We start from the raw sequence: 26,186 nt of genomic DNA, 5'->3' as shown, positions 1-26,186 counted from the left end.
ATTCTTGATGTACACTGTTTCGTTTCGGGCTCTTTCTTTCATTCTGGATACGGGGTCCTTGGAGAGAGGAGAGAGAGGAGAGGAGTAATGAATTTGACATGGACTGTCACTCTTGCGCAACCCACCGGCTGAATTTGCTGAATTGGCTGGCCACCCGGGGAGCTATGCCACACAGATGGACCACACAGTCACAAGCTGCAATTATACGCAAACCAACCATGAGAATTTATTCAGCACCCACCAATAGAGTAGAGTAAATACGGTAAGCAAAAAACGAAACGAAAGCAAGTAGCCAACCACCACACATGACACATGAAACTCGAAATGAAAATGAAATGAACAAACAGCAAGGAAAATAAGAAGAAAAAATCCACGCAAAACAAAACGCCCCCCTCCCCTTTTCCATATCCATTTCCATTTGACCCCCTCCCCCTCAAACTACAAGTCCCCACAGAAAACGTCTACGCATCCTTCTCCCCCGACGCACCACCAAGAGCCTTAAGCGCCATAGCCTTGATCTCAGGGCTCATACCGGCCAAAGCCATAGCCACACCCTTGAGCGCAGACTTTCCATGGTCCGAGATGAGCGCGGCCACCTGCGCAGCAATTCCATCCTGCTTGAGACCCTCAATCTTGATCAGGACGTCCTTCATGTTGTCCTCGTACCACATGGCAACGAGACGGTCGTCCTCATCGAAGATGGTCGAGTTCTCGTCCGACACAACAAGGCTCCTGAGGCGTGCGAGGTTCTCGGCGCGGACCGAGACCTTGTCTGCAGCGGCCATCTTGCGGAGGAAGAGCTCCTCGTTGAGACGACGGCGGAGACGCCAGTAGAAGAAGCGACGGGCCTGCTGCCATTGCAGAGGCATGCGGATGGCGCCCTTGGCTTGCATGCGGCCAGCACGGTCGTGGAGGTCAGCGAATTGAAGCGACACCTGGCTGTAGACAGGCAGGAGAAGGTTCTCGCGGTCGGTCATTTTGGTCTTGATCTCAGCCTGTTCCTCAGGAGACAAGTCCTTGCTGGCGGCGCGGCGGCGAAGTTCGCCGTAGGTGGCGTCAAGACGTGCCATCGTATCCAGCTGTTTCTCGCGACGGAACTTGATACCCACGATACCCTCGGGCTCCAGAACACCGGCACGGGACTCCTCGTCCGCGTACATCTCCATCATGTTCTCGTTGATGGTGGGGTCGACCACAACCCAGGATCCTCCACGGAGCTCTCCGAAAGGCGGGATGTAAACGAAGATGGGCTGCTCGTACTTGACCAGGGCATCGACGATGTAAGAACCGTACTTGAGGACCTCGTTGTACATGTCGCGCTGGCCACCGGAGAATCCACGCCAGTTGGCGAAGATGAACAACGGAAGCTGTTCACCGTGGTTGAAGTCGTTGATGGCCTGAGCAGTCTTGAAGGCCGAGTTGGGGTACCAAACCTGACCGGCTTCCTGGGTAACCATCTCAGTGGAGTCAGGGTTGGCAGGATCCGCAGGCGTGACGTTCTCCACCGACCGGGTCTCGACGGCGATGACACCGACGGGGATACCGTGCAGACGAGCACGACCGACAACAACAGTCTTTGCCCATCCGCTAAGAGTCTCCTGGAAGGAATCTCGATCGAAGAATCCAGACTGGAAGCCGTCCTCATCCTCCTTACCGGCAATGAGCCATCTAACGTCGTATGGGTTCTTGCCGGGTGGCACGAAAGTGATGTCCCGGTCCCAAGTATCAACAGATGGCGAAACGGGGATCGGAGCACCCTTGCGCTCTGGCACGTACGACATCCACTCGATAATCTTCTGCACTCCCTCGTAATCATCGGTAGCGGTCAGATGCGAGACACCGTTCTTGTACATGATCTGCGTGCCTCCAAGCTGGAGGTTCGAAGTGTAGACCTCACGTCCCAAGAGCTTGTTGATGGCGGGAGCGCCGGTAAGAATCTGCAAGTAAGTTAGAATGTTTCACGGAATGCAAGGCTTGGAATACTCACGATAGGCTGGCCCTCGATCTGGATTGCACGTTGTCCCAGGCGCACCAGGTAAGCACCGATACCGACGGATCGACAGGTGACGAGAGTGATGGTGAAAATATCCTCGTATGCGCGACTGGTAGCACCGGCAATCAATCCGGAGCCTCTCAAACACTCAACACCCAAACCATCCTCAGCACCGATAACGGTCGTAATCTTGTACCGCTCCTCTCCGTCCTCAACGATGCGCTCGCAGATCACATCCTTCTTCTTCCTGTCACAGAATCGGCGGTAGGCCTCGGGGGTGAGGTAGAGGTATTTGAATCCAGTCTCGGGCTTCTCTACATCATTCCAAGCAACAGAGAAGTGGGGAATCAACTCCTCGGCCATTCCGATCCTCGCACCGGAGTTTGCGGAAAGGTAAATCCGAGGAATACCGAGCTTGCGAGCGTATTCGGTACACTTGTTGAAGAAGCTATCCTCCTGAGGTCCGAAAGATCCGATCTTGAAGGTGATGTCGTTGGCAATGATGACGAACCTCCTTCCACGAGTGTACTCGGGAGTCTTTGCCGTCACGATCCATCCAACCATACCGTGGGTGTTGGTACCGGGCTCACGCTTGACCTCAGCCAGCTCACCATTCTCGTCGATGATGAGTTCGTTGTAGTCCAGGCAGTCGGAGATATCCGGAACCTTTTCCTTGAGGTTTGGCAACTTCTGTACAAGTTTGCCCCAGGACTGGAAAACAGCCTGTCTGAACAACTCGGGGAAGTCGTAGACATACTGGGTTCCCATGAGATGGGCCTTGTACCTCTTGGGCTGCAGCCATTCCTTCGCGGCGTAAGGAGTGGTCGTTGAGCGGAGATGCATGGAGCCATGCTTGGAACCGATGCTGTGGAACACCCATTGACCCTTCTCGGCCTTTCGCTCGGCGTACATCTCAACTTGGATGACATATCCAGAGACATTCTGAATCAACATACGGATGGGGAAGGACTGGCCGCTCTCCGGGTCAGTGCAGACGATACGGATCTCAGCACCGGTAACACGGAGTCTCCAGAGACGCCTTCCGAAGCGCTCAATGAAACCACCAAGGGCGGGCTCGATCTCCTCAGGGCTCAAGGGGAAGACAGGAGAGAAGTTGATGAAGATGTGGTTGAGATCGGAGTTGTTGTTGCCAATGATCTCCATGGCATCCAGGATATCGTTAACCAATCTGTCGGTTTCCGAAATGAGGTAATCCGCGGTTGGGATCTCATCGCGCAATCTGCCAGGACGAACAACTGCCCTGGTGAAGTAACGCTTATCGCCGGGTGACTCCTTTCCAATCGCCTCGTAGACATGGATATTTCTATTCTCCGTGAAGACAGGCTTAATGTTGAAGTTACGGAGTCTGCCCAGCTCGAGCTGGAAAGCCAACGCCGGTTCGATGTGACGAATGCTCTCCTCCTCCTTATATTCGGGCCACCTGAAAGTGAAGTACGCAGGGTACGATCCATCCTTGTGACCGCAGACGAAAGTGATCCTTCGGATACCGCGGGAAATAAGGTCTTCCTTCACATCGTTGACCAACGGTTGGATTCTGTCCAGTACCTCCTTGTCATCCTTGGACTCAACATCCCGGATGGCGACGTTGCACACCGCCGACAGCGTCTCGTCGTCGTCATTGGTAGCACCGGTCAGCAACGGCTGTGGCCGTCTCCGACCTTCAAGGTTGGCCATAAGCCCAGCCTGGGGAGATCGGCTCCTCTTGATGCGAGGAGGGATCTGCTCGATCGCCTTTGTCAAGAAGTCCTCGACCTCATCCAAGAAGAGCACGGGGACAATCACACCCTTGCGGATAGGCTCCTCGCCGGACTTGGCAACCAGGAAAGAAAGGTCGCTGATAGATCCGACTCTCTTCGAGAAAGGATTGCCGTGCTCCGACGTGGGCGTAGCCGGAGTAGAAGGCTGAGCGGCCCCGTACTCGGCAACACCAACCTTCCTCATCTGGAAGTCCCATGTGAGAACGTACGGAGGTTCGGCATCGGTACCGTGGTACTGGATGTCGTGGATTTGGTAGGCCCTGTAGGCACGGCGGATGTACACTTCCAGAGCAGCCAAAGAAACCCAGGGATCGGCATGCGCGAAGAAGGTTGGCAGGACATCAAACACAGTGTACTTGGAGTCGATGACCTCGCGGATGACATCGAGGGAGGGGGTTCTGTGCTCCCAACCAGTCTCGCCATATCGAGACTCCACAACAGACGACCGAAGGATGTGCTCCATCTGACTGGCTCTCTCCTCCAACGAAGGCAGTGCGCATTGGATGAGAACCTCACGGGCCTTCAGCGCAACCTTGGCAGTGGCACGGGCCTCCAGCTCGGTGAGCTTCTTGAGCATCGGACGGAAGAACTTTGCGACCTGGGAGTTGTTGGGCTTGTTGGGACGGTATTCGTCGAGGATCGCAAGAATCAAGTTGTTCTTGGCCCCAACCCTGCTGTGCGAGAGCACGACAGTGACAGCCTTTCCAACATCATCCTTGTTCTCATCACGAAGCTTCAGGATAACGTCCTCCTCGCGTTTGTTGTGGCCGGAGAATAGCTTCTCAACGCTCCAGTATCGCTCCAAGAATCCAAGGAAGATGTGGAACTCGTGCGACTTCAAGCCATCCATGTACTGGTCCATGATCACAGTGAGCGGTGCGAGCGACTGTCGGATCATCTCCACATCACCGGCCACAACGTGCTCTTCCAAGAACTTGTCCAAAGCTTTCCGGAGTTGCTTGGCAGGGAATTCACTCTTTCTGCCCTTGGAACGTTCGACAATTTGAGACAGAGTCTGCTCAAGCTTCTGAGGCATACGGGAGTGCAAGGCAGAGTATTGCGAAGCGAACTCGCCGTAAGGAAGCTCGGGGTCGCGCAGCACTTCGATCAGCTCCTTGAGGGTAGAGCCCATGACAAACTGATTATCGTAACCATCGAGGATGTTGCCGAGAACACCTGCAAGAAGGGCGAATCGCTGAGGCAGTTTGTTTCCGACGACGCGGGGAGGTCCGAAAACGGGGAGCTGGCCACTGAACGGCGATGCGTGCTTGACGCGGCTAGGATCGTCGAGTGCGAGGATACCAATGATATCTCCGGCCTCCAGGGTGGCACCGGGCTGCTTGATGAACTGCACGATACCGTCTTCTTGGGTAACCAGAGGCATGTACATCTTCATGACTTCCACCTCCGCAAACGCCTGTCCTTTCTTGACGTGATCGCCGCTCTCCACGAGGAACTTGACGAGCTTTCCCGGAGAAGGAGTTCTGAGCTGAGTCGGGTCGTTCTCCTGCTCAAGCAAGCACGTCTTGCTGTCCACGCTCAACCGGGTCGCTCCGACCTCCTCTTTCCAGTACACGTTGTGACTCTTGCCGTCCAAGAGGACCAGAAGACCGCCGTCGGTCAACGCACGGACACCAACAGTGCACTTGGAGCCGTTGACAAACAGGTTGTAGGATTCGCTGCTGGACCTCGTAGCGGTGAACTTGTACCTCAAACCATCGTAGATGAAATCAACGGGGAAAACATTCTTGAGAATATCCTTCGCCGGAACCTGTCCTTTCTCGAGCGATGCCCTGTACTCGGTGATGCAAGCCTCGCTGGCGACATGGGCCTTCGCAACTGCACCGCAGACCACGGCAAGGATGGGATCTGGCCGCTCGGATGTAAGCTTCTTGGAGATCAACTCATCGAGCCAGCCGGTGGTGATGGTGTTGGCCTCGAAAGCCGGGGTCTCCAGGAGCTTGATGAGGTACTCGACGGTGGTTCTGAAGTCACCACGGATGCTCAGTTCCTTCAGCGCAACAACCATGTGCTTTCGGGAAGCACTACGGTTCTCGCCGTATGCGAAGATGTGACCGAACTGCGAATCGGAGAAAGAGTGGATACCACCAGCGGTACCGACAGAGAAGTAACCCCAGACGTTCGAGGATGATCGGAAGTTGAGCTCGTGCATCATTCCACTCGAAGGCTTGAAACCCTCGCCGGGATCCTCGGAAGTGATACGGCACGCAGTGCAGTGACCCTTGGCCGAAGGTCGTCGCTGGGTGGTCTCGGAACCTTCCTTGGAGAAATCAAAGTCGATCTCGCTCGTTGTGTTGGGGTCGACTCCGTACAACAACCGAATGTCACGGACTCTGTGAAGGGGGATACCCATGGCGATCTGGAGCTGAGCGGCCGGAAGGTTGACTCCGGTGACCATCTCGGTCGTCGGGTGCTCGACCTGGAGACGGGGATTCAATTCCAGGAAGTAGAACTTGTCATCGACGTGCGAGTAGAGGTATTCAACGGTACCGGCAGACACGTATCCGACAAGCTTTCCCAGTCGTACGGCTGCACGCTCCATCGCCTGGAAGGTTTCGGGCTTGGCAACAGTGACCGGTGCCTCCTCGATGATTTTCTGGTGTCGTCGCTGCACGGAACAATCACGGCCGGAGAGCGAGATGTTGTTTCCGTACTGGTCGGCAAGAAGCTGTACCTCGAGATGACGAGCGCTACCCGCCAGCTTCATGATGAAAATGGGGGATCCCGGCACTTCGCCGGCGACTTGGCTGTACAGGGCCGCAAATCCCTCCTCGCTGTCAACCTTTCTGATACCCTTTCCTCCTCCTCCCTCAGATGCCTTAATCATGACGGGAAACCCGATCTCCTTCGCTTTTGCCAACGCCTCCTCCGCATTGTGAGTGCATCCTTTAGCGTAGACTTCGGCGGAAACAGTGACGAGTCCATCCTCTCCAACATCCACCTGGTCCACACCTGTTCCGCTCCAGGGGATACAAGGGACTTTGGCGTGCTGAGCGACGATCGTGGACGAAATCTTGTCACCGAGCGACCGCATTGCCGCCCCGGGAGGTCCAATGAACACAATCTTCGATTTGGCGAGGGACTCGGGTAGTAGAGGGTTCTCACTGGCATGGCCCCTGGTGGATGAGAGAATCACCGTCAGTAAGGATGCCCCGCAATTCGCCGCCAATCCGTGGGGATTTCTCACCATCCTGCCCACACAGCATGTACCCCCATTCGCTCCGCAACGTCTACTATTAACTCCACATTGGCGTAGTTATTATTATTAGTGCCCCCGGGAACCTGTGAGTTGAGATGTCAGCACCGATCCAACCGTGGGCCCTGCCATGATTTCCTCAATGTAATCAACCAGGTTTCATACCTCCACATATTGATCCGCCATTCTAATGTAATCGGCATTGGCCTGGAGATCCTCCGGCGTCGCCATGACGGTAAATTGTATCGCCTTTTCATCTCCGAACGACTCGTACGCCCATTTTCGTACACTTCGGATCTCCTTGACGGCGGCAATTCCGTTGTTGGCAATGAGAACCTGCCGTCGTGACACCAATCGGTTAGCCTACTGCATCGAACTCCGCCACGGCCCAATCGCTATCCGGTGATGAATTTGGATCCCGGAGACAGAGATTTTACAGCTCCGGGGAGGGAGAGGGCAGGAGGACGAATCAGAACGGGATACACATACCTTTGTGATCACGGTATGTCCATCGTTTGCTGCCACGAAGTCCTTAACTTTGCTAGGGGGTGCAGTATCTAATCTGTTTCCACCGTAGTAGTGGTCCGGAAGGGTGAATTTGGACGAGTATGAATTGGTTCGTCCGAGGGAGTCTGCACTCTGCGGCGGCGGAGATGGAGTCGATGCTTCCGCCATGTCTGCTGGGGTGGACGGCTCTGGCGCTGCTGCGGGGTTGAAGTGATGGAAGCTGCTACGGCCAGGGAGTTGAGGTGATGATGAAGAATTAGAGGTGGATACAAGCTGCAATGGCACACAACGCGGGCGAAGATTGACACAGGAAGCGTGGAGGCGAGGAAGCAGACGGGAAAACGGAGGCCACAGAGGGGAGGACGTGGTTGATGCACAGCAAAGATACTAATAGGTGGAAGAATGGAGATGGATGAACGATCGAGGAGATTGGGAGGAGATGGGGTCCGGAGGGGTGATGAAGAAGGTGTTCGGGTGGGTATACCAGACGGGGGTCGTCGTGGTGTAGTCGTGGTGGAGGTGGGAAAGGATGACAAGAGCGGAGTGCTGAATGGTGGTTGAGATAGATTCGGTGGGTTGGCGGGGAAGGGTCGTTCCCTGTACTACTAATAGTGGGGGGAGCAATGAACCCTGCAACGCCGCCGAGTTTAAGAGCAGCCAGAGTTTAAGAGCAGCCAGCACACTTGGACGAGAGCAAGCTACAGAGAACGACCTGGGCAAACAGAGCGAACGGGCACAGACCAACGAGCTATAGCCAGCTTTCATCCATCGGAACCTTTCTTGCTGCTCAGAAAGCTCAATTCCTCTCGATCGAAATTGCAATTGATGTTCACAGAGCCCGCGAGGAGAGACATCGAAGGCATTGACAGGAGTCCACCACGATGGGGGCGTGCACGGAGACGGTTGAGTGGTGGATGAATAGCGAGAGCGAGTCTTGGTGGTGGTTGCGGTGGGTCACGGACGCGGGAAAGAATTTTTGAGGAACGACGTTGGGAATTCGTTTGGGGCTCAACGACAGGGGACTGTTAGGTTGAGTTGAGTCGCCAACCCCGCCACAACGACAGAATCCCATTCGTCTCGATACCTACCACGACGATGTCCAAGGTAGCTGTTCCAGCTCACAGATCGCGGCACAGAAAGCAAACAACTACTCTCGTCCAAAGAAGCATGCACCTGCCCTCGGAGAATAGGTAGAGTACCGTGCTCTCTCTTCCGGCTCGATTCGGCTTGGAAGTGCGACCAGCAAGAGCAAGTCCACACTTCGCGGAGCACCTCTGTCCAAAGCTCCTCCTCCTCGTCGAGACTTCACCTGTCCGAGTCCCTCTCGAGCATCCCCTCAACGGTTGATTTCGATGAAAGTTCACGGAATCGATCGCAAAGTGAAAGTAACCGGCACCGCGGATTCTGTTGAGTCTCAACAACGCCAATAGTGACGTCGGGACGAACCAGCCCTAACCCAGCACTCAGTCCCTGCTCCCGCTGCTCCGATATCAATCCCTCGGCGGATTTTCTGTAGCTCCGAAAAAGAAGAAGCAGAGCAAGCGCACCCACCCGGCCCTTTTTCCTCCATCCAGCTCAAATGCCTCATCTCTACATATCTCTCCGCCATCTCAACGTCTATGCGATCTATTTCGCTCACAGTTCCTGCCCGCCACAACACATGATTTCCGGTGCGCAAAGTCAGGGCACCCTGCCTGTCAAATGATGTCTGGAGCAAGCGAGTTGATCCAGAGTATGTACTCGGGTGTAAGGGTAAGTGCTGCCTCACCAGTTTTTCCCCCATACAACTTAGTCACGACCACTCACTCATTTGATTGTATCTGGCTCAGTGCTCTCCTAATATAGACTAGTGCTTATTTGCGCTTATAATTCGTGATGGTGGTGAGGCACCACTTATCGGCAGCTCCTAGTACATCGTAGACGAACCCAACCGCAATAATCAGCATGGGTATGAGGTCCCTACTATAGATCCCGGTAGGATCCTCAGGGCGCTCTCGCCTGCGCAACGAACCCCGCTGATCACGGCGACGAGTGCACAACGGCGGTTTCTTGGGCGACCACACCCCACCCCATCCCACCATGATCCAATACATGGCATTCGAAGTAAGTCAGCTAACTATTTCCATCCCGTAGGGGTCGCTGCGTCTCACTCACTCACCGATCTCGCGTGCACAAATCCTCAACACTTCAACGCCGCCAGGCCTGATGCAAAAGTCACCAACAAGAATACCGGTATATGTAGCCAAAAACCGTGGCTGAAACCCGGCCGGATGCCGGCCATAGCCTCGAGATTCTACCAGCTGAAGATGGACACTGTCTCACTGGCTAGTACATACCTCCAGCGGACGAAGAGCCGCCCAGACGCCCGCTGCGGATGGTGCCGCTCACTACAAGACCCAGACTAGGACCCGGGAGCACCTCTCCAAATGCTGCCCCAGATGGAAGAGCTAGCAGAAGATACCGTGAGCACGGGTCCGGAAGGAGACGGGGAGGGGGGGATCGTTTCAAGATCCGAGACCTCTTCGCAGACGAGCGTTGCAGCCAAGCTATCCTAGACTTCCTCTCCTCCACTGGTCGAGTGGGAGCTCAACGAGCGGGAAGAGAGGGTGGCGGATTTGAGGCGAGAGGAGGAGGAGGGTGCTGAGGTTGAGGAGCCGGGGTCACTCCCGCTGTTCCTCCCCACACCGCTTCTCCTAACGAGGAGACTGGGGATGAGGCGGAGTGAAGACTGGGGCTTTTCTTTCCTAGCTTTATTTCTTTGATGCGCTCTACATACTTCTACATATCACTGGGACAGGCCAGGGCGGAGGACAGGAGAAGACACATCAGGCCGCTCAACGAAAGTCGGGTCGGGTTGGACAGTGGCTTGGAACCGGTGTGTGTACATATGGGCGGACATCGCCATGATCTACCGTAGATAGGACGTATGCAATTAACGATTAAACAAAACAAAAAGACGCCGTCAGGCCTGCCCACTCCCACTGGTAAAGCAGCAGCAGGAACGATCCGAACTGCGAGCTCCTGATCTGGGGGATCTGCAGCTGCCTCCCCTCCGCGCGCCGAGGGGGGAAGGGGATTCTACACTGCGAGGATCGTTCTTCCCCATGGCCCTTGGGCGAGAGCATCTGTACATGCATAGAGTCTGGATGGCTGGTGTGCGTGCGGGGAGGCCACCTTCTGGAAGCCGCAGTGTAGGATCGGCGAATATGTGACATGAGCAGTCCATCTCACCATCCCCGGGTCACGCTCAATGCGCGATCTGCGCAACTCGCTACGTCGTCGTCGTCGGGAATGCCATATGTACCTCTTGGAACGTCCGGTGAAGGGCTACCGCATGTTCACCTTGAGGTGCTCCACTGTGTTTGTTCCGTGCAGCTTGTAGTGAAGCACGATTTCCAGGGTGCCACACATCTTCCAGGCATCGGAGTGCTTCTTCTGCCGCTCCTCGAGTGTGGCTACAGATCAAAAGCCAGCCTGGATGCTGGGTCCCATCCGTCACTTGCTCGTGTCCTTGCTCGATCCGACAGCAGAGCTCCGTCCTTCGATCGTCGTTCCCACGTTGCTACCTGCGTTCACTCACCCCGTCCAGTCTTCCTCTGTTGATCATCCTCCCCCTCTCCCCCCGGTACGTAGACCACCCTTCGACCTCACCTGTGCCTCGGTGCTCACTGCTTGCTAGCTGACCATTCTATGATGCACCTACTCTGTACATATCGCTCCGGCCAGTACGGCCCCGATCGTCAAGGCCAGCCATGCGTTGCGAGTCAGCCCAGGCTGGCGAGTGTAGACTGCCAGTGATGCTTCGTTCCAACGGTCCCACCCACATGGGCTCGATGTGACGCTCGTGATTCTCTGTGACTTCGACATTGTAGTGCTGTTGCCGTTGCTCTGCACCGCCGTGAACCTCGCTCCACGAGGGCGTGGTGTGTTGACATCATAACAAAGCAGTGAACAGGTCCCAGGGACTACCAAGGCATTGCTACATCACGGTCACGTGCCACGATGGAGATACAGTAGAGTGATAATTCTTGATTCATGAAGCACTCGGATGTGTTCTATAATGTACCGTAAAGTCTCTGTGTTTATCCTCTCGGCTTTTCTCCTTCATAGCTCAGCCAGTACAATACAGACACATGTGGAAACTGGTTCGTGTGGATCGTGCGGGTCGATATAGTAGCGGCAGCTTCACCGATGCGAGCCCAGACCAGAGACCAGAACTCGAGGTAATCCTTGATGCACTCGATTGTGTACTGTACAGGCTCGGCGTGCATCCTCTCAGCTTTGGCTCTTTGTAGGTCTGCTAGGACAGGCTGACGTTAAAACCAGTTTGTGCGAGTCGATGGCGGCAGCTGCGCCGATGCGAGCCCAGGCTCCAGATCAAACAATGAAGGCATCTGCGGCTCACAACACAGGTCCCTGTTGTGATAGGAGGGACCGGTAGCTCGTGTCCACCTTCATCGGTGATTGTTTATGCCTTGGCCGCATCACAGTGCTGTTTATAGTCACGACTGCAGTTTCCGTCGGCCAAAATCTTGCTGTCCTTGAAAACTGGATTCAGCGAGGTGCCTTGCCTAGGGCAAACATTTGGCTGAAAACCTCTTATAAAACCCTCTTATTCCTCCCCCGCTACTTCTTCTTCTTCTTCTTCTTTACACTCGCCGCTGACTTCACATTTCGATCACACATCCCTCCGTACCTCCCTCCATCCATCCTCCACCTCTTCGGATACTTTTATCCTTCCACCTCTTCTTCTTCGAATACTTCAACCACTTATTCAAATACTCAGAACCCGATCATCTCATCCACGATGCAGTTCAAGTTCCTTATTGCCTCCCTGGCCTTTCTCGCGGGAATAAGCTCCACCGCCGCCAAGGTGGTCAACTTCAATGCTCTCACCCGTCTCGAGAACATGGACCTTAAGGCTCTGGGAAACCAGCTCGCTCACCTCGAACACTCCGAGCCTTCGGTCATCAAGGCAGCTCTCCACGAGGCAGTCATTGGAACCGAGCTCGAGATCCACTTCCTGTCCTCCGAGGACAAAGTCATTAACCGTCCCGTCGCCTCCGCCGCCGACAACCGTATCGCTTGCGACACCACCAACGAGAGCCCCGAAATCTGGATCATGATTTACACGGCTCTTCTTGCCGGCAAGAAGGGCGGCATCTGTAAAATGCATCCCCTCAACGACTGCAACCTGATTACCACTTTTATGGGCGCGAAGATCGAGTTCTGTGGTAAACCATATAAATTTTCACTCGGGTAAGTTGGAGTTGTTTTGTATCATTCCTTCCTCTTTTCGCACACACACTAACATCAGCTTGCACCCAGATGTGAACTCATCACTGGCCTTTCGGTCGCCGCGTCGAACGAGTGCGTGAAGGATTACGGTAACGGCAAGCACCGCACTTCGGGCCGCAGCGTCTTCGGTGGTGGTCCCGTCGAGATCCCCGCCCAGGTGAGGAACTCGCGTTACTAGATGTCGTTCAGGTACCTCTGTGGAGGAAATGGGTGAAGGGAAGGAGGCGGGCTAGGCTTTTTCTGTCTTGTCTTTTTTTTCTTACTCTATAACTTAAACTACTAGTCGTGATTTGCTTCTGTTTTTTTCTGATGTGTTTTCTACAATAAATGAATGTCTCCGTCCTCTATCGCTTCTGTCCATATGTCTGCAACGCTCAAGTGATCCGTTGGTGGCTCCGCCGCAGAACACCGGGTCCGACCATACCTCTCCCGAACGAGTGATTTCTTGCACGCACATAGCACTGGCTACATATAGCGTATACTTTAGCATGACGTTAATCACACGGCTACTGCCAAGCATCTTTACCGGAGGACCTTGATGCTACATACTAGAGTCCCTCCATCGTCCCCACTGCCCATCTTCTACTCCACCACGAAGCCATCAACTCCACCGGACAACGGAGTTTCCCTCGAAATATTCAGTCATCACAGCGCGGTACGCGTATATAGTCCATATGTCACTAAGTAGAACGCAGCAGGCCGTCGATCACCCGTCATCATCTGACATCTGCCTGTCAGCCTTCGGGCCCAGCGTCCTCGAGTGACTTATCATGATTTGGCAGATTCGACAGAGGTCTTGCTTTACTTTGCTTTGCTCGGGATGGGACTCCGAACACGATCGAGTCCGGCTGGATATCGCTCGTATAGAGGTGTACACTGCACTGGCGATGGAGATGGCACGGAAGTACAATGCGGGGAGAAGGGGGGGGAGTGATATTATGTGCGTATGCGCGCGGCGTGTTAATTTGGACCGCCCCTACGTACATACGGGAAAGCAATGATTTCGGAAACAATATCTACATAAACTCGACTATTCCGATATGCATGTAGGTACTCCACAGTCTACTAGGTATGGACATGCCCCTCAGCCAGGTGTTTCACGGCGGCAATATTTCACGGCCCACCGCAACTTGTTACTTCCAAGTTCCAGCACTCCGTCGTCCATCACGGCTCGTCCGTCGTCAGTCGTCGTCTGGCCTCCATCCGTACTTACTTCTGCATTCATGTGATGTGTGTCATATATGATGTATGTACGAGGTACGTACTCCCTTCCCGTTTCATCCTTTCCGTTTCATCCCTTCCATTCCAATTTCCATCCCTACCGTTAATCCTTCACCGTTGATCCTCCACCGTTGATCCTTCAACTTCCAAGAGATTGCCCCGGTGTAGGTACTGGTATGCATACAATAAAGTAAACCGCGCGGACTCCCGCCGAGATTTACTTTCCTTCGTCTCGCGGATTTGATGGCGATGGGATGAGGATAAGGACATGGACTGGTTGGAACTGTGGGTGGCGGATGGTCGCGTCGAGATCTAGCATGTACCACTGTACTAGGTATTATATCAGGTATGTTACATGTATGTAGGTATCCGGATGTCACATCACGAGTCTCGACTCTCAACTCTCGATGCGCGGGCGGGCGGACGGTGCCGGAATGGGCTGTGGGCTGTGGTCGCTGAGCCTTGAAAGTTGAGGCGGTGCACGGCTAAATGAATAGTGATACGGTGATCACTGATAAATGTATGCACAGTATGCACGGTATGCACAGTAGGGATGCATACTCTGTGCAGTGTGTGGTGGTTGCCGAAATTCGAATGGTACCGCCGAATATCACCGCCGATCCTACTACATAGGTGCGGATCCGGCCCCGAAACAGGATACTTACCTGTACCCCGCACACCGCGCCCATTATAGTGACCATACGCTTCCTTCAGGCTTCGAGCTCCTGCTGGCTGCCGTCTGGATTCCCGAGGCTCCTCCAGAGGGCAGAGTCCAGAGGAACCATACCTACCGACACTTATCGACCGCTCGGCGCTTCTCTCTCGATAACACACGACTGTCGAACCTCTGTATGTACGTACGAGTACGAGTACGAATCCCCCCAATGGCAGGACACCGCTGTAGGTATGTTTGTGCATTCGTTGCTGCGGGGCCGGGGACAATGTCAGTGTGGATAGATCCATATCAACGGAACGAGCTCGAGCTCGAGCACGTCGAGTGCCAACCGCATCCTTGGAGCGTTCCTTCTCGACCGCGCTTCCAGAACTAGGCTGGGGGCCCACACGAGTGCAATCGTGCTCATGGGTTAACAAGATATCACTCGACATCCGCGGTGACCAGGTTTTTGGTGGACTGGAAGGCCTGATCAGCATGCGTGCGTGTGTGGGGAGGGGGCATTGATGGAGGAGGAGGTGAATGCGATCCGAATGCGGTTTTCGAACTGGTGAATGTGGAGATGGATGTGCGGGGGGTGCTTTACGCGCTTCAGCCTTCGGGTGCACCGTAGAGTAGGTGGATCCTTAACTATAGATAATAGCCTCATCCTGGATCTGCGATTTTCAAGTTGCGGGCTCTTTAGTGGTGGTGATGGTGATGATGATGGATGATGATGGATGGGTTCGCTCGTCGCCGCGAGCCTCATCCCCATCGATCACGAGGTGAAGTCCCGATTTGACACTTGGCTGTCGAACGAGTCGTTCTGAGTATCCGAACCATAGTTAAGCACGTGCAGGCGAGCGCAGGCCATCCCATGCGCGCTCAGCCTCACTCAATGTATCTCACCTCGTATCCACCGACCACCGACCGCCGGTTCCCCTGTCGATTTGGATAGATATTGCAGATGATCCACCATCCCGCCGCATAGTTATGTGCAGAGTTGTCCTACACGTCGAATTTATGTACTCTATGTCTGTCCATGGAACGTTCTGTTCTGTTTCTCGTGCTCGTGTTCATGCTCGTATATACCCGGCTCGAAAGGCCTAATAGGAGGTATGCGCGGTACCTACTATGTGAAGGTACCTAGGATGAAAACGGAATTTGGAATTACATACTTGCCGCTGAAGAGTTCGCACGGAGGTGGTAGATATCGATAACTGCTACTATCTACTACTACACAGAAGTAGGGTACGGAGTCACTAGAGTAACGCTATCCAGTCGCGCTCACGAACAGGTCAAAGACAGGCACGCGAGTACTCTAGGTAGCACACATCAAACTCAAGACTATGATAGCTCCACTAGGGCTTCCACGGAAGGCAGCTTTCCCGCTCCGAGCAGTGCCACCAGGCCTTATGGAACGAAAGTAAGCGCGTCACTGAGAAGCTCTACTCCAAATGTGCTCTATAGCAGAGTAGTTACTCTAGGGCAGTTACCGGCGGCCGGAAAAGAAAAAAAGAGTTCACAGCTTGCTGGCTAACGTCACGCTCGCGTCCTATCGAAATCGGGCAAGAAGTTAGAACATGTCCAGCAACAGATCGTGAAGTTCACGCGCGTGGTTGGTGGTGGTGGTGGTGGCCGGAGCAGAAAACGTTGGACGTCTCAGTGCAAATCATTATGTATGTATCGACGAGTACATGCTTCCTGCTCGTGTACCAAGAAGAGTCAAGACACGAGATCAACCGCCCCGCCCCCGCACGAAGCTCGGCGTGGGGAAAAAAGCCACGATGTCGGCGTGAACCCTGAGAATCCAATCTTCAACTCTATTCGGTCTCGGAACGCCCCAATCCTGGGCGTGCGCAGATAGGTAGATATGTAACTATCTGGTTCATCCCCCCCAGCCTGCGGATCAGCCAGCCGGAGAGAGGTATTCCCACGGATGCGATTGTGTGTCTGTACCGGTGTTATGCATACTTGGTTAGGGGCCAACGGCGTGTGTGATGAATCTCCAGCTTGGCATCGGGAGAGACGCCGGCCTGAAACACTTGGCCATTTTTATTGCTGCGCTGGACGGCTCGTGCTGTGCCCTGTGTTCGGTTGTTCAGTCACCAGAGCGTTGCCTGTCGTCCAGATTTCCCAATCTACTCTAACGTCTGCTGGTCCCGGCCGGTGCTGGGTGCTGATGCTGGTGCTGGTACCTACTGGTGCTGACTCTCCCTGTCTTCACTCCACCACCACCACCACCACCTCCGCCTCCCCCTCCCCTTTTTCATTTTGGCACTCTTCCTCCTCTTTCCTTCGATCCACCATTACTACCACCGTCTTTGCGAGGACCCAAGACTCGTGTTTTCCATCGATATCCCTCCCACCTCCCGACCAAACCCACTTTGCACCTTGTTACCGCCTGGATTGGCGAGAGTCGAACTTCGGTACATACATCCCTAGTGGTATAGTGGTACACGACTCAGCACACGACCGCGTCTTCCTCATCCACTCATTGCAACGTCCGCCACCCGTCCAACTGTAAGCCCTCTCTTTGGTTCTCTACGTCCCTGCGTTCTCTCCTCGATTCACCTCTAATCAACATTGAAAGCGCACAGAATACTAGAACTCCCCTAAAACAAACCTAATACTTAATACCGCCTCACCCATGGACTCCACATTCGGAACCACCGCCACCACCACCACACCGACACCGCTCGCCTCGGCGCCTCCCGAATGGGGTAGTGACCCGGCGTGGAAGCTGCCCGGCTGGGCCGAGCCCGTTATCGTTGCGAGCATCCTCTTCGGCGCCTGCTTCTACACTCGACGACGCAATTTCAACGTATCCGGCAAGCAGTCGTCACGGTACGCGCTGTTGGACCAAGACTCGAATTCGTCGCAAGACACAATAGGGCAGGACGAGACGCTGAAGTACGAAGAGGACGACACGGACTCCGACTACTTCGCCACCACATCCAAGCATGCATCGTCTAAGCGGCGGCCATTCTGCGGCACTACAATCCTGACGCCCAACACGTCGCAGTTCGCCAACAACTGGCACTCGCGCATGCTCTATAAGTTCCCGTTCTTCATAGAGATGTTCTACTGGATCGTCACGTACTTTGTCTACCGGCTCACGCACATCATGTCCCAGGCTCTCTTCTCCGACTCGATCTGGGACCTGGCACAGTCGCACGGACTGGCCATCCTCGAGTTCGAGCAATTCTCCATCTTCCGCTTCTTCTTCCCCGTGCCGGAGCTCAGTGTGCAGCATTGGTTCTTGGAGGGCCACGCCGAACTATTGACCTTCTTCAACAAAGCTTACGCGTTGATCCACATCCCCGGCACGGTCTACTTCATGGCCTGGTACTACTACGCTGCGCCCAACCATGCCATCTTCGCCAAGGTCCGCCGCACCATGACGTTGTGCAACCTGACGGCCTTCGCCATCTTCACGTCGTACCCGTGCATGCCGCCGCGACTGCTCCCCAAGGAGTACGGATTCGTCGACACCGTCCGCCGCGACGACGCCGAGAGCGTGTGGATGTCGGGCAAGTTCGTGAACCACCTCGCCGCGATGCCCAGCATGCACTTCGGCTACGCCTTCATCATCGGCACCACGTGTCTGTACCATGCCGGTGCCTTCCGGTGGGCGGGACTGGGCTATGAGAACCGCAGCGCCAAGATCTGGAAGTGGTCGCTCTGCGTGTTTGGCGTGCTCTACCCCCTCGGTATCCTGACCACCATCGTCGCCACCGCCAACCATTACTACCTCGACGCCGTTGTCGCCGTGTTCACCGCTGCCGCTGCATTGCTCTGCAACCGCATCTTCATGGTCTTGGTGCCGCTCGAGGACATCTTCCTGTGGCTCATTCGCGCGGATAAGCCCCGACCGAACTGTGGCTACGCCCGCTCCTAAACAAAACTCACATTTCGTCTCGGTCTTCGTTTCCCTTTTATTTTTATATATACCACTGTTGCTCGATGCATTGAGGGGCGGGGGATGGAGTTTATCGTTATTCTTTGCCTGTTTTCCCGCTTTCGTTTCGTTTCGTTGGAGGTCATTTGCGATGCGGTGATGTGATGCGGTGATGTGTTTCGATATTGAATTGACGACGGAAGGAAGGAAGGAAGGATGGAAGGATGGATGGAAGGAAGGAATGAGCGTACGAGATATCCCTCTGTATTGCAAATGGGTACTGATGTTTCTTTTTTTTTCCTTCTTTTTTTTCCTTCGTTTTTTCGCTGCAATAGATGGGCTGTTTGTCGATATGAGAATAATACCTTTAACGTTATCTAACTACTGTTTTGATATCACTCGTCACTCGTCACTCGTCGCTCGGGCTTCGGCCTCCGGGGCGCGGAGCGTGGAGCGGAGGAGGATTACTCCGACACGGAAGCCTATGCTACTCTACTCTAGCTGTCTGCCTTGGAAGTTGGTTCTCTCTCTCTCAAGCGGACGCGTAAGTAGAGCCTAGGCTAGGGGGAAACATTAGTGCTGGCCCTGCTGGCGGTGGAGGGGGGTGAAGGGGGGTGGAGGGATGTTCCCTGTGGCGCTGCTGGATAGTAGGATAGTACATAGGATTCTCGGAGTCGGCGTTTCCATTCGCCGAAGGGGGCGCCCTTGCGGGCTATGGACGATGGATGGTGGTGATGCCGGTGACGGAACAGGAATATCGAGACGTCTGCAAAGGGCTAAAGGCGAAAGGAGGATCATGGGTATCACTCGGTTTTACTTTTTTGACTTACCTGTGTTGGAAATATGAGTGTGAGTGTGATGTTTCAGACTTTAAGCTGCTTGATTTCGCAGAACTCGACGGATGGCCAGCTGGCTACTCTAGACATACCGGTACCAGACAGAAACAGAAGCGGAAGCGGAAGCGGAAGCAAGGGATATGGGAATAAACGGGATTTTCGAGGCGTGCACATATTACCACTAGGTATGTCAAATATGCAATATCTGGGACGAGTGACGAGTGACGGGTGACGACGGTGGCTTTTCAACGAGAAGAGCAATGGCTTGCAGGTTGTAATCACGTCAACTATCAACTATCCTTGAGAAAGCGGAGCTCATCTTCGGGTCAACGGATCGATAGGCCGGGCCGGAATAGGATTCACCTAGGTACGGGTACATACCGATGTTCAGACAGTGCGAACGAAGTTACGGTATATACGTCTGCGATGGGCCGTGGAGCATACCTACCGTACATACGGTACCTACATTGGTGCACGGGAAGTACACACCCGCACAGCAGCGAAGGTGTACAGTATGCAATTGATGTAGTAGGGAAGTACCGGCTCACTACAAATATCCGATCGGATCGGTCCGACAGTGCCTCTGCCTTGGCCTCCGCGAGATGGCAGTGAAACACTTGGCCACGGCCCGGGGACCGGGGGAAAGCTGCAGGATGGGCTGGGTGGACTCGGCCAAGCTGGACTCCGCTGGGCACCGCTCGGGCTGGGCGGTCTGGATGCTGGCAGATCCCGGGTCCCGGATCCGGGGGGGTAGGCACCGTGCAGCACCGCACAGCACGCCGAGACGCCGAGCACGCCGAGCGCCGAATCCCGGACCGAGTCGGCGGGCCTTGGACGAGGAGTCAGGGTCAATATCCTCTTCCTCCTCTTGTTCTTCCTCCTCCACCGGTAACGGTAACGGTAACCCAACAAGATCAACCCGATGACTCTAAGCCTCGAGTCTTGCACTCAACTTCACCGAAAAAAACGGCAAATTGTGGACACTCGACGCTCGACACTCGACACGGCAAGATCCGTCCATTTCACGCATCATACGGGCCGTTAGACCTCGCTTATCGTGCTCGCTTATCGAGTAATCCGGATGTTGTTCTAGAAGGAAGGAAGCAAGGCCTTTCGGAGTATTTGTCTACGTACATTGCTGAGACTATGGGGCCGCTGTGGGGTTGTTGAAGCTTGTAGGTACATGTCTGGTACAACATACCCGTGGAAATCACAGCTGCTCGGGTTGAAGCTTGAGGGGCAGCTCAGATGTGGGGTACCTACATAAGAAAACCGGCCTCCACACGAATCTAGTTACATATCTTGAATGTCTTGAATTGTCTCCAAATTGATTACATCCACATAGGTATGATATATATGTTGTACAAAGAACGCTAAAGTAGCAAAATACAGATATCGTGAAGAAAAGGAAGAAAAAACACGGCCGTAAGTGTGGAGACATCTCGTCATATCCCCGTTTATGTACAATCCCATCCGTCCATCCACAAACTTGAAGCAGCCCGATTACATACCTACTTCTTCTCCATCGCTCCTGCTAGAGCGCCTTCTTTGGGGTAGAACCAACTCGCGAGACTATTCGTTAAATGTCAGTGGTGAGGCCGGGACATCGGTGAGAGGGAGGGAGTGAGGGCTTACGCAATAATCAAATACAAGGCCACCAGCAAATTTCCCTCCAAGTAATTACTCTTCCCGTCCTGGATGAGGTAGTTGACCAGCAGGACGCTGACAAACAGGATCATAACCTGGAACCCATCAAAGTACAGATTCATCTCCTCGATGCCCATGCACCAGCCAAGGATGACCATAACGGGGATGACAAGGAGGGCAATCTGCATACTGCTCCCGACCGCCACGCCAATCGAGAGGTCCATCTTGTCCTTGACGGCGACGGTGACGGCGGTGGCGTGCTCCGCCGCGTTGCCAACGATCGGCAGGAGGATGAGGCCCACGAACACGCGCGAGATCCCGGAGCTCTCGACTAGGTGGTCGATGCTCGAGACTAGACATTCGGCACAGATCGCGACGAGGACGGTGGAGGCGATCAGCAGCCCCACTGCGAAGAGGATCGTCAGTTCCGGCTCTTCGGGCTCGTCTTCTGCCTCCTCCTCCTCGGCTTCGGTCAGGGATTCCTCGGTGCGCGGCTCGGGGCATGGCGCGAGCGGCACCTCCTTGTTCCGGCGGCGCAGCAGCTTTTCCTTCGGCGTCTTTTCGGACTTTGTCGAGTACAGGTGCTCGTGCGTCTTCAGCTGGAACACGAGGTAGCTCGCATAGACGACGAGGAGGATGACGCTGGTGCCACGGGACAGGGGTGCGATGCCGACGTCGGTATCGGTCGAGCTGGCCATGTGGAACGCCGTAGGCACGATCAGACTCGCGCAGCTGACGGTGAGCATGCTCGCGGCGGTCTGCGCGATCGTCGTGTTGAACTTCTGCTCGCTCCGGTTCCATCCGCCGGCGATGAAGGCCATTCCGAGCACTAGCAGGAGGTTGCTGAGGATGCTGCCGATGAGAGAGGTCTGCACGATCACGATCTCACGCTTGATCAGCGCCAGTATCGACACGATCAGCTCGACCGCGTTGCCGAATGTCGCGTTCAGCAGCCCGCCGATCACTTCGCCGCTGTATAGGGCGACTTCTTCGGTTCCGGAGGAGAGTAGGGCCGCGAGGGGGATGATGGCTATGAAATTTAGGACGAAGACGATGGTGCTGTCAGACACATACATCAGCTCCTATCCAGGGAGATAGGCCGGAACGAGAATACTAACGGATCAACACCAGCATAATACGTGGCGATGCCCACCGGCACAAACAGGAGGAGGATATTGATCCATTTGAAAAGACAAGTCCGCAGCTGTCCAGCGATGGTGAGAGGTTTCTTTCCATTTACGCCTCCCGCCTCCCTCGTCAAAGTATTTGCGCGATGCGAGCCAGGCCGGGAGGATATAGGCGTGTCGATGTTTAATTGATCCTGCGAGATTGTTCCGGTTCGACGACCGAAAAAGCGGAGGGGACTGGCTCGTTCGCCGCGACTGGCGCTGGTTGCTGCTCGTCGGATTCGATCTGAGAATGTCAGTTTATCACCGTCACCGCATCTACCGTGCACGGGGGGTAAACATACGCATTGAGCTTGGAGTCTGCAGGAGGTAGGTATTAGGTTATTCGAAGCTAGGTAGGTGAGATGTCAAGGCGAGACTGAACTTCCTTCCTTCCTTCCTTCCGTTTATTTATTTTTGCAAAGCTGCGGACAGGATGGGACGGGGGATATAGGTATCTCGTCGAGGGCGGTAGGATGACGGAATGCAATATAGGTAGTAACGGCCGATGAAGCAGGTCGGGCTGCGCACACACACATACACGTACTCTACATACAGATACCTTGCGATGAGCCTGCTATCTGTCCGACTGGTCCAAGGGTGGACGGGACGCAGCCCCTGTCTGGCCTGTAAAACAAGCATTGCCAAGTTCTTCATTCGCCGATCGCGATTCCTTCCACTCTGCACGGAAGCAGTTCCACAGAGTTACTCTACAGGCAGCTCGTAGCTGGCCACACGTCATAACTTTACAGCAAATACCAAGGAATCCTCCGGTTGAAGTGAACGTGAAGAGAAAATATGAAGTCGACGAATCGTGGCACGCATGCGCGGCCGGTTCTGGGGCACCGACAGCTGCCAGCGACTATTGTCTGCAAGACTGTAACTACGCAACTGCTGGGTGCTGGGAACCTACCGGTATTCCGCAGCAGGGGCGGCGCCCAACCATCTCGCACTGGCAGTGCAATGCAGTAGATTGTAGACCCCCGTCTCCCTCCGCTGCCGCCACGAAGTCGGTTGGGGTCTCGGTAATCACGGCAAAACTCAAGCCCCAGCGTTACGGTCCGGACCGACCCTCCGCATTCGGAGGGGGGAAATGAAGTCACGCCGAGGGACGCGCGCTGGAGCTGGGGCCATGTAGCGTAGGTACATAAAGTATCCAATGGATTTCGGAGTACACAGGTGCTGGATTGAATTGGCCGGGAGTCTCGGACTGAGCACTATTTGTCACTCGGATCCGCACAGCCACTGCAGCCACATGCACATGCGTATATGCTTACCTAGTATTTGAGTCCCGGATCCCGCGGCACAGCTGAGGCGCGGGGCTATGGAGACGGGAACACACGAACCCGCACGGAGCTCTCCGTGAAGGATTCGCCGCAGCCCCGAAACACGACCGCGCACTGCCCGATTACATTCTTTATCTCCGACCGTTTCGCTTCTTCATACTTCAGCTGGCTCATTATAAGGCTATGCCATTCCAAACCATTCACATAAGTGATACGAGGATGGAGGAATATCGTAACTAATCAACTCGGCCGAACATTATTCCCACCAGGTATGTATCACTCGAAATGCGGGGTGATGTTCATACCGAGTTGCTGCGCAAAGTAGGCCTAATTTCTAAATCATTAGCTTCGGTGATTTGTATCATATGTCCTCGAACCCGAGCTGCCACTGACGCTCGTGTTTTGTACTTTAGTTAGGATGGGGAAATCAAAGTCGTTCCCAGTGTCGGTTGATGGCAGCACGATACCTAGCACAATTAGGTAGGTAGCTCGAAGCAGGAAATGTTCGAACTTCGCTGTGGAGGAAATCGGAGTCCATCAGATGGTCTTGGCCTGAACCTCCATCGTTGGCCCGCCCAAAGGACTATGGTCCCAACGGACGATGGCCTTCTTTATGTACATGTTCGCAACGTAGGAAGTTGGCAAATTTAATGAAGGTACCGGTATTGCTGTGTCTCATCAATTACTAGTAGCCCAATGTGCATACCAAGATAGAGGCCGTTGCAGCTCTACCTGCCGTACTAACCACTTCTTCGGAGGCCACTATCTCAAGGATACCAACAGTGCGTTCGATCCGTCCTAGAAAGCTCGGAGGTGGGGAGACAGCAACTACGCCTGGTCGGATATTATAGATCGGAGGTAGTAGACAGAAATGGAGCCGACGCCATGCGCTTGACAAACTGAAAAAGTTATCGACAGTGTTTTGTGGAGGATGAGGCCTATGGCCGGAATCATTACACCTTTCCGCCCCTCCATTGAGATTTCACAGCTTCTACCAGGTCTGAGGTGACGGCCTTTTGTTTCTAGTGACATCACAGCGTGATCAGCCGTTCAGAACGAGTCTCGACTCTCGAAATTGCTCATCTGAACACTCAACCAACAGCCTGGTTTTTATGGAAGGCAGTAGTCCATCGATATCCAGTCAACCGTATCATACCTATATCCGTGCGTGAGACCGAATACCTGGACCCATCTATCATTTCAGCCACTCCGAGAATCATGAGTGTGATGATAGTCGGACTCCTGGATAAGCCACCCATCCAATGCCTGAGACGGAATCCTGGTGATGTTGCCGGATCACCGAATACCGTAGTACTGCTCTACAGTCCGGACAAGTGATTGCCTCCTCTACGGTAGGGATGACAACCGGGGGCATCCCTTCCGTCTTGTGTGTGCTGTCAGGACAAGACGATATCAATCCTGAAAGTGTTGTGGACCGGCAGACGTCTAGGCCCTGAATGGACGACTGCGGTCTTCGTCATAGTATATCAGCACGTTTGCATATGTACGTGTGTGAAGCACATTCGCCTGAAAAAACCTCATCTCGCTGGTGTATACCTAGTAGAGCGGTTCCGAGTTCCCGCCCTTACTCTGCCTCACTTCTTGATCGTCGTTCGGGTATCCTAAAATCGCTCGACAGTAGTTTGGCAAAGTCAGTCCATAGCCCGCTCCTGTCGATTACATACGGTAATGACAAAGAACATGCGGCCTACCTGCTACTAGCACCGCTGTCACGACGGATTTTAATACTACCGGTAATCCCCCGTTGTCAGTAACAATACAGACCGCCCCTTGAACCACCCCACTGGTACATGTGAGAGGTGGAGCTTTCAGTGAGGGGAGGAAGTTATGGAGAAGCTGTTGGCGTGGGGAGGAGCTGTCGGCGAGATGAAGTGTGTGAACTCCTCTCGACCCCACCGCCGGGCTGGAGGGGTGTTGGTAAAGGAGCCGTCTGCATATCTGTTATGCTACTGCATCTACCAAGCCCCACTGATACTCCAGAAGATCGCATTGTACGGACCCTAAAGTACTGGTGAGCACCAATTTCTGCAAGCACGGAAGTCTTTCAGTAGTGATACCGCAGCCATCCGGCCGAAAACCACGTAGTACTACCGAAATTGACCAAGCATGCAGTCTTGTTTGTATGACGGACCTACAACTACACGCTTGATATAATTACGCAGTGCATTGCACCACTGTAGAACTCTCGTTGTCTATAGATGAGATGTTAATTTTCGATACATGATGTGGAAAAGACGGTACAGCTCCTGTCTTTATGAAAATACGTTTTCTTTAGACGTTTCTAAAAGTAGGCATACGTATTGAATAAAAATCTAGTAATTCTTCCGTATTCAAATGACCGCGGTATTCTTCCCGTATCAATCGCACCCCACTTTTTGCTACTGTACGTACCCCCACAGATACCAACGCCACAGCCGCTGTGAAGATGCCACGACAAGTGTGCAGCGTGTTTAGCAACTAGGATGAAACGATCTTTGTGGCCTAGGAAGCTGTTTGTTTGGGTCACAGCCTAGGTACGGTGTCTAGACTACATATACCGGCGGCGTACTTCCCCCCGGCTCTACTCTATTCAAAGCCCAAATGTTCAGCTCGACGTGGCAATCACGTCCCCCTCTCTTTCCGTCTACGCTCGTGCCCTACAAACATAGGAAAAGTAAATCTCA

At 54.1% G+C, this 26,186-nt stretch overlaps 6 protein-coding genes across 6 annotated transcripts; 3 read left to right on the top strand and 3 right to left on the bottom strand.

The window, feature by feature from the left end:
- Window positions 1-205: 205 nt before the first annotated feature.
- BZA05DRAFT_470413 (acetyl-CoA carboxylase) lies at window positions 206-8,086 on the bottom strand. The gene is made up of 5 exons (XM_051487898.1): window positions 7,478-8,086; window positions 7,154-7,324; window positions 6,980-7,074; window positions 1,988-6,908; window positions 206-1,937 (listed from the first exon to the last, which is right to left on the bottom strand). The coding sequence occupies exons 1-5, from the start codon at window positions 7,661-7,663 to the stop codon at window positions 462-464; spliced, it is 6,849 nt and encodes a 2,282-aa protein (XP_051343268.1). The 5' UTR covers window positions 7,664-8,086; the 3' UTR covers window positions 206-461.
- Window positions 8,087-12,292: 4,206 nt separating this feature from the next.
- Window positions 12,293-12,971, top strand: BZA05DRAFT_470412 (uncharacterized protein; the record flags this gene model as incomplete). Its single annotated transcript, XM_051487897.1, has 2 exons — window positions 12,293-12,754; window positions 12,824-12,971. Exons 1-2 carry the CDS (start codon window positions 12,303-12,305, stop codon window positions 12,969-12,971), a joined length of 600 nt encoding a protein of 199 aa, XP_051343267.1. The 5' UTR covers window positions 12,293-12,302.
- A 1,237-nt stretch (window positions 12,972-14,208) lies between these two features.
- On the bottom strand, window positions 14,209-15,457 carry BZA05DRAFT_98390 (uncharacterized protein). Its single transcript, XM_051488863.1, has one exon. The coding sequence runs from the start codon at window positions 15,164-15,166 to the stop codon at window positions 14,396-14,398; it is 771 nt and encodes a 256-aa protein (XP_051343266.1). The 5' UTR covers window positions 15,167-15,457; the 3' UTR covers window positions 14,209-14,395.
- A 954-nt stretch (window positions 15,458-16,411) lies between these two features.
- Window positions 16,412-17,570, top strand: BZA05DRAFT_98384 (uncharacterized protein). Its single transcript, XM_051488862.1, has one exon. The coding sequence runs from the start codon at window positions 16,606-16,608 to the stop codon at window positions 17,191-17,193; it is 588 nt and encodes a 195-aa protein (XP_051343265.1). The 5' UTR covers window positions 16,412-16,605; the 3' UTR covers window positions 17,194-17,570.
- Window positions 17,317-18,567, top strand: BZA05DRAFT_330987 (PAP2 superfamily-domain-containing protein; the record flags this gene model as incomplete). The annotated part of the gene is made up of 1 exon (XM_051480565.1): window positions 17,317-18,567. One exon carries the CDS (start codon window positions 17,317-17,319, stop codon window positions 18,565-18,567), a length of 1,251 nt encoding a protein of 416 aa, XP_051343264.1.
- Window positions 18,568-20,673: 2,106 nt separating this feature from the next.
- Window positions 20,674-22,815, bottom strand: BZA05DRAFT_383851 (Sodium/calcium exchanger protein-domain-containing protein). The gene is made up of 5 exons (XM_051482257.1): window positions 22,602-22,815; window positions 22,522-22,537; window positions 22,169-22,463; window positions 21,039-22,109; window positions 20,674-20,975 (listed from the first exon to the last, which is right to left on the bottom strand). The coding sequence occupies exons 2-5, from the start codon at window positions 22,523-22,525 to the stop codon at window positions 20,915-20,917; spliced, it is 1,431 nt and encodes a 476-aa protein (XP_051343263.1). The 5' UTR covers window positions 22,526-22,537; window positions 22,602-22,815; the 3' UTR covers window positions 20,674-20,914.
- Between the last annotated feature and the right edge of the window lie 3,371 nt (window positions 22,816-26,186).

The sequence above is a fragment of the Tricharina praecox genome, assembly GCF_024521635.1.
Source record: "Tricharina praecox strain CBS 144465 chromosome Unknown BZA05scaffold_2, whole genome shotgun sequence".
In the NCBI taxonomy this organism is placed as follows: domain Eukaryota; kingdom Fungi; phylum Ascomycota; class Pezizomycetes; order Pezizales; family Pyronemataceae; genus Tricharina; species Tricharina praecox.
Note: the sequence above shows the minus strand (reverse complement) of the source record. Positions and strands in the feature narration are given on the sequence as shown.